General features: G+C 45.4%; 1 protein-coding gene across 7 annotated transcripts in view; it reads right to left on the bottom strand.

The window, feature by feature from the left end:
* Nucleotides 1–11,619, bottom strand: part of tio (zinc finger domain-containing protein tiptop) — a 152,702-nt gene that overhangs the window by 7,995 nt on the left and 133,088 nt on the right. For 5 of the 7 annotated variants that reach the window (XM_089082705.1, XM_089082708.1, XM_089082706.1 and 2 more), the window contains one exon: nt 2,125–2,368. In XM_089082705.1, coding sequence (XP_088938831.1) covers nt 2,125–2,368 — 244 coding nt within the window. Of the gene's footprint in view, nt 1–52; nt 727–756; nt 948–2,124; nt 2,369–11,619 lie in introns of those variants that run through there. The other 2 variants (XM_089082709.1, XM_011633568.3) reach the window with 2 other exon arrangements.

Here is an 11,619-nt window from a genome sequence, read left to right as displayed (position 1 = left end):
ATCTCTTTAGGATTCGAAGTGGCTATGATGGATGAAACGAATCTTATCGGACCTTGACAAGTAAAGATACGCGTTCAGTGAGACTCGCAGTCGGGCAGTGGTCATTAATCATGATAATCGCGCGATAATTTTCTTGTAACCGATCCGCGAGCACCGCTACACAACGCAGGTGACGCCGTGACGTTAATATTTCATAAGCGTCCGCCATAGAAATTACTACGCAAACAGCTTTCGCCATACTGTGTATGATGGGAACGACGGATCATCGGTAGATGTAAACGGAAAAAAGACTCGCGTGATAAATAGAGCCTAGGGACGTTAGCGTGTTGCAACGATGGTAACAGCGATGGATAATTCACGCATGAAAACGTCTGTCGTTGCTAACGCTTATGCGCACATGCGAAATGCGCACAACACACAAACGTATCATGTAAGCGCGTACGCGACGAACGTATTATACAACGGAATACGATAGATTATTACCGCGTGTTATCAATATCGAAAACAAAAATACACTTTGCTAAAAGATGAGTTACTCGTCGAGCTGAGAATACGCCTGTTCACATCGGCTAAAGTATTTCTTCGCTTGTGCGGTACCGCGCATATACGACGTAACGTGAATTAACGGTGCTCTCCGTTCGCGGACAGATTACAATTAATTGCACACTCTGGCGATGAACGTTAGTCATCCAGCTCGCGACAAAAACCGTGCGGATTGGTCGAAGTCGCCGAGTGTGCCGCAGGAGCGATCGATACCTGTCGCAACGTCATCAACGCGCGCGAGGATCGACTGTCGGAAGGGAGCACGTGGCCGGAACGATTAGAGCCAGCGCGGTCGTCGTAATGGTTTTGTAAGCCTCGACGCGATGCGCGCGGTGCGACGCAGCGCGCGGCTACGTTCCAGGCCTGTCGACGGCTCGCTCGTAACTGACTGTTCCTGACTGAATGCCGAATGCGTGCCGCGAGATGAAAGGGGATCGCTGCCACGCATGCAGGGGAAGTTTTTGGGGGCTGGCGGGACGGCGCGGGTGTGCGGGGGAGCGGGAGCGCCACTGCCGCCCCCGGTTAGGAGGCAGCGCCTGCTAGTGGGGCATCGTCGGTGTGGGACGATGTGTAACACGTGCCTATCTCTATTAGCCGTGTGACGTCGCGCGCGGCAGACACCGATATCAACTCCGACACCGGCTTATTTATCCCTATCCGGGGCCTCGCCCGTCCGTCCCCGCCCGTCCGCCTCGCTCCGTTACCACTTAACCCTCGCCGCCCGACGCTTACTTCGCGCATACACGTATTTACGCGAGAGGCACCGTGACGATTTGTTGCTCTTAAAACAACGACGTGCCTCGTGTACACACGAGGGGCGCCCGACGACGGCGAACATCAAAAAGCTCGCGCGCTTGTCGCGTCGGCGCGGCTCGCGATGATTTAGACGCTTTATTATAAAGAGTCTCCGCGCCCGGATAAAGCATCGACTAATGAGTCGCCGGCAGACAACGTCGGGCGAAATTTAGATACGTGCCTCCGACTTTATGCCCACCATTACGCGTCGCTTCTACGACCGCCATAGGTGATTTGCGCCGAAGCGTCACTCGCGCGCGGCTATCCGCGCAGCTGATTTGCATGGGTCGCTTGCCTCGCACAGGTTATGGAAATGTTTGACGTCGTGTATCTCTTTCTTCGCGGACGTAATATCCACGTGTCGGGCGTGCAGAGACACGTGTGCATGTATATAGGCACGTGTGTGTGTGTGTGTAGAAACATGCGCGACTGACGAATGTAATGAGGATGACCAAAGAAAATTGATACGGATAAATTGCTACTGAGAAAGTGCGAATAAAAGTTGCTATTACTCGTTGCAACACGTTTAAGCTTACACGAGTGATGTTTCTGGTCATTATCATATATCAGTACATTTCTTAGTTTCTTCTTTATAATCAGGTCTTTCAAGTTTCAATAATTATCTCTATCAACATTTGCCAATCTATTCTAGGAAAACACGAGCACCTGTTTTGTTCGTGCGGTCTTGTGACTGTTTTTCTCGGTAATCATTAAGACAGAACAATTATATAGACGAAACGTCGCGGGTCATAAATAGGCAGAAAATTATACAGATGCAAAATTCACCTGTCTGGAGGTCCCGTGTCTCGCAGAATAGCCGGATTTAACCTTGAGGTGGCGGAAGGCGGAGGCGTAGGTGGCGATGCCTCTTCGTCGTCTTCTTCGTCCGTTCTTTCGGCATCCTCGTCCTCTTTCGCAGCGGGCGCGCAGCCCCTCTCGCTGGGGCTAATAGGACCATCCTCGTCGACGCAATCGCCCTCCTCACCTTGGAGGTCCGTACCGGGCGCAGAGCCTTCGACGCCGTCCTCCCCTGAAATCATTCGTCGAAGAAGTGGATTAGTAGCTATTACCAATCGTAATTTAAAAGGATTATTCCATAACATGCCACGTTTTCTGAAATAACGGCGTGCTATTACATTTCTATTAAATGTCTATACGATATACATTTTGTTGATACTTTTTGTCATTTGTATAACGGAATAGTAGTTATGTTGCATTGGCAATCCAGATATCTTATTGACCCATCGGCGAATTTTCTATTACGCTTGCCGATAAGTCGTTGGACGTGAAAAATACGATATATGACTCTATCTTTGCGGAGAGGAAAATACTCCCTGTCCGTATAATCTCGTGTGACAAGCGAGCAAACTTGTATTGCAGGACGTACTTATGTATTATCAAGTAATTTAGAAGTCAAAGAAATCAAACGCGAATACGTATCAGTTGACGACATCATGTATCGCTTTTTCTACAGGAAGATCGTTGATGTAGGACGCGAATCAAATCCTTCTGTCACCCACACTGTATCTTGATAGAAGAGCAGAGAAGAACGTACGACCTAGGAGTGGAGATACTGAGAAATGACGAAGCTAAGTACCTAGGAGTGATATAAAGGTTTAGATGGCGAGTAACACAATGGCACTATCGGTTCATTTATCAGCCTTTCGCGACGACAGCGACGACGACGACGACGACGACGACGACGACGACGACGACGACGACGACGACGAATGCGACGTCCAAGAAGGAGAGGAAGAAAGAGAAAATGCGAACTATGTCGGATACGTCGTCGTCGACGACGACGACGAGGTATTGTGTGATGGGACAAGGAGTTCCATCATCTGCATTATGAGTTTTAATCAAATCGTTTCCATTTGAACCCTTAGTAATGAACGACGGGGAGCTGTCGTGCTGTGATTGTGCAGAGAACATGACCTGATCTAAGATTAATAAATAATTGCGAAGGGAGGAATCACGTCGCATAAATTTTATTTGGATGTTCCGAAATTCTCGTATCTATAATAACATTAAACTGCGTGTTAATCACGACAATCAAATAAGCTACGTTTGATAGACTCGGACGTAAATACCCAATTCTAACGCGAATTCTTCTGTTCGCCATCTTGCTCCCGACATCCTCTCTGAAGAAGGGAGTGCCGTGTCCTCGGTTGCGAGCAATCGCCAAGCCAAGCGCAAGAGCAGGGCGAGAGCGGAAGGTGGTCAGCATACCTCCCCTCATAGAGGGTGGGGACAACCAGGAGCACCGTCCTACTTTGCCGAGTGACCAACCAAACGATCGTTTGTTCGCGGACAGGCCACGGAAGAGGGAGAGAAAGGAGATCGCACATTGATCCGCGGGTGCATCAGCAACTAATTACGCAGATTTATGTCCCCATTGTCCATTGTCTCTCTACCGGGAGCGATTCTCCCGGTACCCCGGCGCGGACCATTCGATGGAAGCGACTGGCCGGCCGATCCGGTCGGGACTAGCCGTAGGACGGCGAGAAGGTGCACGGCCAAGGAGAGAACGACGAGGCGACGACGAGAGGAGATAAAAGGAGGACCTCTCGGAGGATCGCTCGGATCCAGGCGCGTATCGAAGAGGGGAATGCAAGAAGTCGAGAAACCGAGCGGGCGGACCACCGGCGGACAGCCCCGCCCGCTATGTGAACGCGGTCCGTCTTCTACCCTTCCGGGAGGCCCCCTTCGGATTCTTGTCGCGAATCCGTAGTATCTAGCTAACATTTGCGTGCCCTTCACTTCTATCTCTCCCTATCTATTCCTACCACTTTTATTTAAAAAAAAAAAAATTCGATGTGATACCATTTTGAAATTTCAATCGTAACTGTTACCATCATACATTTTCATCTGTAACCAGAGACTTTAACAGGGCTCCTGGAAGCAGATAGTACCTCGATTACACGCACAGGTGTGTGACATGTTATACCGGAAGAATCATTTTTATAAACGTTCTTCGGCAACTTCGGCGACACTCTTATTGCGTAGTCAATTTTCTCCGAGATGCGTTTAATCTTTTTGAAAGAAGTAAAACGTACTCAGATTGTATTCCGAAGTCATGCGACTTTGATAATTTGGTAGAATACCAATCGTAATGACGAGGATCACCGAGGATTCCGCGAATCGAAAGTATTCCACTCGGCAATCGGGATCGATCGGACATCGATGTCGGGCTCAGTAGGATGCAAATGCTCTGCACGAGCGAGGAGTTCGTGCAGGGCTATTGGCAGGCCGCTAACAAGGACCGCACCGGGTAGCGCATCCCGGACGTAGCCCGCCGGTAAGATACGCCTCGGCAACTCGGAGGAGCGTGGCGTACCGAGCTTAAAAGCGGCCGAGTCTCGACACTCGGCGAGATGCTACCGGCCGATATCCGGCTCCTCCTGTACTTGACTCACTCGAACCTCCTCACGTTAGAAAAGAAGCGCGGCGTATTAGCGGCCCGTGCTATGCGGAGAGAGAGAGCGGGTCCGTGCTATCTACGATGGCAATGATTCTGCGCCAATAGCCCGCCTACGACTCCCGGTCCAGAACAATAATTAGCGTTATCGGCGAAGCATCCGCTTGCAAGACCGTTACGATCCCTGCCTGATTTTTTCCGCGCCTTCTCTCGCTCCCCTTTCCCTCTCTTTCTCTCTCTTTTATAAATGTGTGTCGTTGCGCGTTCCCTATGTGCCCCCTCGCTCCTTTGTCGTGCCTCTCTTTGCCTGCACGAATTACGGATATAGATAGCAGACACCTGCATATATTGGCGTACACATGTTGGTGATGCACCAAGAGCTAACTGGTATTGGTACCACGAAGGTATTAGCTATTTATCCTATGAGCTGAGTCGTAAGGACGATCTGGTCGTAAGCCGAACAACCGATTCAGTCACGCTCGCTATTCGTGTAGAGCTATTGCTAATTGCTGATAAATTCACAGATTCTCTATACAGTAAAGCTTCGAGAATGCAAGATATAATTATATTGACTTTAGCCTAATTAAATTAATATCGTTAATCGATAGAAGAATTAATCATTTTTATACATAAATTTCATTATTGCAAATAAAAAAAAAACAATATATTAATATTTCACAAACGGCGATACAAAATTTGCAATGAATATTGTTTATATTCTGCCGTATCTTATAAGAAATCTTAATTTAATCTATTTAGTAATATGTATCCAAGCATCAAAAGATCATTTAGTTAGAGATTTTCCCTAAATTTAGTTGCAATCTGAGATATTTATTTCTTACACAATCTTCTGCAATGTGATGTAATATGTATAATATAATATAATATAATGTAATACATCTTTTAAAACGAAGACTGAAACTGATTATTTTCCGTCAATTTTTGAACGTGTTCTTTTGAGGCCATTCTTCTGGAAAACGATTTGTCACTCTTAGACGTATGAAGGCGGAACGAGTCGCCGAGATGAAACGCGGTAAGCCTTACAAATGGCAGAACGAAAAATAAGGTGTTAAGACAAGGATCCTTTAGTGCATGTTCATAAATTGCGGTCGTGAGTAAGGCGTAAATTTTAGCGTGCATAGGCATCCGCACTAATGTCAGCTTGTGTACTTTAGTGATTTACGTGCAATCAACGAGCTAAATCAGTTAGGTTTGCTTGTAATTAGCATCTACGCCGAACGTTCATCCAGTAAGAAAATTTATAATGCAAGGTGTCTGTTTAATTGTTTGTAAGAAACCTGATATGCATAGCGGCAGCTCTAAAAGCGACGTGAGATAACCGAAAATTGTGTAAATACGTCTTACAGGCTCACAAATCAAGATTAAAACCAGAGGTTAAAATTACAATTAAAAAAAATTTCGTATAACATTAAAACATATGATAATACATCATATCATGAAATAATAAGTATAAGTCAATAAAATAATAAGTACTAAAAAAGTTATTAGCAAAAAAAATTATTTTTAACGCACTCTTCCGCGGAATATCAATATAAATTAATCGCTCTGAAATCCGAACGAAATGTGAGAGATATATCAAACACAAAGAACCTTTCCTCGAAAATTACTTTACTTTTAACGATACAACATACTAGGCGTTTATAATCACCGTGTGGGAGCTACTGCAGGCATAAGCATCCGCCGGGCTTTACTCTGTTTCTCATTGTCGGACAGGCCGTCGGTGGATACCGGTAATTACATAACCACCGTGTTAGAAATGTAGAGCTGCGTACATCAGAAAAGATTTCTCCGCGAGAGCCGTACGGGGCTTCACAGTGCACGAAGTTAATTTCTCGTCTCTTTCACGTCGGGACGGCCGAGCGAAGTTGCTGGGACGCCTTCTGAGACGGATCTTTGATAAGTAGTACTACTCGCGCACGGTTATCTCGGCGAATATCCCGGGGAGGCGCGGGTCTCTCTCTCTCTCTCTCTCTCTCTCTCTCCCTCTCTCCCTCTCTCTCGGCGGCAATGACGCCACGCCGGGGCAAGTAACCGGGTCGAACTTTAGCAACGTCCTGGCAATAAAACAGTACATAATAACAAGCCGGCGGCTGTGGCGGCAGGGAAGGAACAAAAGGAGAACCCGGAGGAGGACAGGAGAGGAGATGAATTTCTGATGCGAGAACCGTCGGAAGGCTGGCGGGGAGAGTGACAGGAGGCAGACGAAGAGACGAACGGATGGACAGGCAGACAGACGGACGAACGGACGGGCGGACAGAAGGACGAAGAGGGACGGCGAGAAGAGGGAGGCCTCGCATTGTGATTCTCTCGCGGTCTGCCAGAGAGTGACTGACGGATGAATCCGTTTTCTCCTTCCTCCGCGCGCCTCTTCCTCTCTCCCTCGCGCGTGCCTTCTGTCCTTCTTTCCGTGTCTCTTTCGCTTGCCTCCCTCCCGCGTACACCCTGCGATTCCTCCTCCTCACGGAGCAACCGGCTTTGAAAGCCTCATACTCAATCCGTATTCGAGAGATACAAGACGTTGATTTACGACTTCCTCAAGTGATGATCCAGATTTTTCAGATCGATTGGGAGGGTCGCGCTCCGAGCCCAGAAGAATATCACTCTTGTTTCGAGAGTTTGAGAGCAAAGACGATCATAAGATATTCTTAGAATAACATACATTTGAAGTATCGTTGCAAATAAAATGAATAACAGTTTTTGTGATAAAAATAGGATAATGATCAATTGATCAATTGGTTAATTGGTATAATTTTCTTCGACTTAATATTTAATAACATTATTGGAAATTACTGCTATATTTAATTCTTAATTTATTCAACTTATTCAATTTATACTTATTCAATTTATTCAATTCTTAATTTATTCAGTATTTGAAGATATCGCAAGAAGGAAGATCAAATTAAACACTATTATCCGCTGTGAATTCATTTCAATAGAAAAGTTACAATTTTAATTTAAAATGCCGGAAAAATTTATATTCTTATTTCGAATATTAAACTGCTAACTGTTCTCTCGACATATCGCTGTTAAATGCATCAAGAAACATCCGAAGAATTAGATCAATACACTTGGTACTGGAGACCACAGACAGACTTTTTTAGCATTCGATCCTCTCAGACTCGTCTTATTATCTTTCTTTTTTTTTTTTTTCGTTTTTATTTTGGCCCTCGATCTTAAGTCCCTTGAATGTCAGGTGGTCAGATTCGTGACTCACTTAGGTGTTCTTTAGGACGACGTGAACAGAACAAGACGACAGGCTCCAACCGAAGACGGAGTACCTTCCTACCGTTGTCTACCTGACTGATTGACTGATGAGGCGACTGTTATCCTAAGTCAACACTCACTCCATCAGTCTGTCGAATTTCCCCCTCTACTACGAACCATTGCTGCGTTCCATTGCTGCTACTCGCGTCATCGTAAACGACGTTCTCCGATCAAATCCTACATCTATATGTATAATTCCCGAGACGGCTCATCAAAAGAAATTGCTGATGATATTGATATTCCGTATCCATTAGAAACGCAAATAGAAAACGATAAAGATAAATATATAGGATATTTTTTTCTTGACATTATAAAAATTATTTTAAAAAGTAATTTATCACAACACACAGATATTCATTTTGAAAAAAGTACTTTTGAAAAAGCTCAGTTCTTTTTAGCTGGATAAAACTTAACTCCTACGTAAATATATACAAGTTTCAGTTCAAATTACTCATTCGGAAATGTGTGAGCGTTTAATCAAATGAAGCTTCGAGTCAATCTGTCACATACATTAAACGTGTATATGGAATGCCTCTGCCATCGGTTAAACGTTTAAAAAGCGATCGACGAAAGCAATGACACGCTGCAAGGTTCGTTGGAAGCGGAATCCGCATGGAGCATGTTCTCCTTCAATTTTCCACGGATATTCCGAAGTCGCGGCACTTGGACACGCCTCGTTCAATCTCGCGCGATCGACAAGGGCTGTGAAAACCCCGAATCCGCGTCGCCCGATTGCTTTTCCCTGCTGCCGCCGTCGCCTTCTCTATGTGTACTCAAAATCTTTCCCCGTACTTCTTCCTCCCCCTCCCCCCCCCTCTTCACTCTCTCTTTCTCGCTCTCTCTCATGCGTCCGCCTTGAAATACCGAAGATCTTGGATTTCCGGGGCCGGTGTTTCCGCTGCGAAATTGTCGTGCTGCCTCGTAACAAAATCGCGCGAACTACCGCGAATATTACGCGCCGCAATCCACGGAGCTTCGTTCGCGCTTTTCATTTCGTTCGATCGGGAGCTACGAAATCTGACGTCTATAGGACGGCTGCCTATGCGCGACTTCGACTGGTATCCATTGATTCGACTGGTGCTCGTCATGAACCAAAGCTAGTCTCAAACAATAGTCTCTAGACGAAAATCTCGGTAGCTTTGATTGTCGTTTTCCGATGGTTGGTAATCATTCAGCCGACTTGCGCCGTAATTTATTAAGATACATTCGGCATCCCTTTGGCTTGTCGTACGGCTTATGCGACACAATATTTTTCGGCATTCCGAATAAGAAAGAGCCAGCTACGTACAAACATACAGATCTTATCGTTGCTTGGCAAGAGCGCGTTTATCAATCTCGTGATAATAATATTATCCGTACGATGGATAAGAAGCAATGCTACCGCAACGATATAGAGCTCGCCTAACCGCGCGCGTTCACGCGTGGCAATAAATTACCGCGGCGGGGGTGAAAAACATCGCACACCGAGTGATTATTTATCGTAGAGGCCGATCGTGAGGACTTTATCACCCTGTTGGCGATCATTCCCGCGCTACATCGCGCGCGCGCGCGTTGGATGATAGCACGTTATTCTACGTGTGCATCGCGCACATAAACTGTTAAATTAAAGTCGATCCTTTCATTGATCCACGCCGTCGATAGGCTGTCCATTAATAACTCGTAATTTACTATTGACGATTATGGCGTAATGGCTAATTAACATTTGCGAGATTAACACTTCCGTATATAATTTTATCGGTGACATCGACATATCTCGATTTGATCAAAAACATTCACATGTAAACTGTGTGCAACAGAAATCCATAAATAACACAAGTAATTTCAAGAAAAATTAAAATTATCATTGTCTAAAGTTCTATTAAGATAACTAACTCAGCTATAATAATTTTCCCACTATCACGATGCTTTTTAATTTACCGTTAATGATAGTAATAGCGCGAATATACGCACAACGGCAATTAGTTCACCTTAATGGACGAGTAAACGCAAATTTGATATTAGGCATAGGAAAGATATAATCTGCTATATAATAGATGTACGTTCTACATAAATAATGTTAATTCTGCTCAGAATTAATTTCACTTCCTGATTCCATCACGGAAAAATTAATAACAGAGTCATCGACGAAGCCGCTTTCATCGCTACTGCGCAATTCAGCGAAATTCCACGAAATTCCATCCAAATAAAATCCACTCCTTCAACACGTTCGCTCTCCCGGCGCGCGCTAATCCAATTTGCGCGGCTCGATTCGTGTATTAATTCGTTCTGGCGCGGACGCGCGGATTGTCCGCGGGCGATTAGACGTCGCGCCAACGTCGCAGTAGCGACGCGTTAGAAACATCCGTGGAGATTCGGGACGAGAGTGAGCGATTCGACGAAGGGAAGAGGCACGAACGAGCGGCGGGGGGGGGGGGATAACCGAGCAAAGACATTTGGGCTTGAAGGTGAGTGATGGACAGAAGGTCTCTCCGGCGACGCGCGAGAGCCGTGTCTCGCGAAAAAAAGGTTGGCGTTTTGGCAAGGCAATGCCGCTCGCTGCCGCTCGAACGCGTGTACGAGTTATTAACGTTCATATTTTAGTGACAGTCTTTGCACAGTGTATATTGTATGCCGGGAGAGGGGAGAGGGAAGGGGAGAGAGAGAGAGAGAGATCTGCCCGACATACGGCGAATAACTTGCCTGGTAAAAGATATTTTTCGACGTTGTCAGTCTACGTTTCCTCCTCGTCGCCTTCTCCGAAACGTTAATCTTCATGGCGTCTCTCTCTCTCTCTCTCTCTTTCGCAAGTGTAACGATTAAAAGTGTCCACAAATCAGTGTATACAATGCGAACTCGCAAAGTCCACTGACTATTCTTAGACTCCGTGGCATAGTTCGTGAAAATAACACGAGAGACGCACTATTACACGTATTGTCAATTACTCAAATAACTTGAAGATGCGTTTGCCTGTTGTTCACTGGATAAAATATTTGAACAGTAATCATCTTGTTACTTTTGCGAGATGGATTACGCAAGATAACGCAAAGATTACGCAAAAATAGTTACGTTAACATTTTAATGTAAAGCTTAACCAAGTATAATCTCAGTAATTTATAGAATTTAATGAATTTTAGAGACTCTTCGAATTTCTAAAATTTTGTCACGTTCAAATATAGATAGATAAAAACGGATATGAGTTAAGCGTTTTATGATCTCTTATTTTTAGTTCTATACGTGGACGTATATCGCCATTCGATCAAACGTGATGAATATTGTTCCCCCCTCCGTTTCCTCCTTCGAGAAAAATATATTTATAATGAAGTCGAAGCATAAAATTAATTTTCGAAATAACCGCACTGTCTGCGACTGCTTGCGAATTTAAAGAGACGAGAAATCCCGATCTCTCACGTCAATCGCGTCTCGATCGCAAATAAAAGTCGCCAGAGTTAAGTGGCACTCGTTCGTCTCGAAACTGGTCTCGGGCATCGCCGCGCGATAAATTTAATGCGGCCGCGCGAAATAATTTACGACGCGGCCCGAAATATAGCAGACCGATCGGGCTAATCGTCTCGCGCGTTCTTCGGGGAATGGTATTAATG

The sequence above is a fragment of the Pogonomyrmex barbatus genome, unplaced genomic scaffold (genome assembly GCF_055798465.1).
Source record: "Pogonomyrmex barbatus isolate J1 unplaced genomic scaffold, ASM5579846v1 scaffold6, whole genome shotgun sequence".
NCBI classification, from domain to species: Eukaryota; Metazoa; Arthropoda; class Insecta; order Hymenoptera; family Formicidae; genus Pogonomyrmex; species Pogonomyrmex barbatus.
The sequence above is the reverse complement of the archived record's forward strand: the minus strand, read 5'-3'. Positions and strand labels throughout refer to the sequence as shown.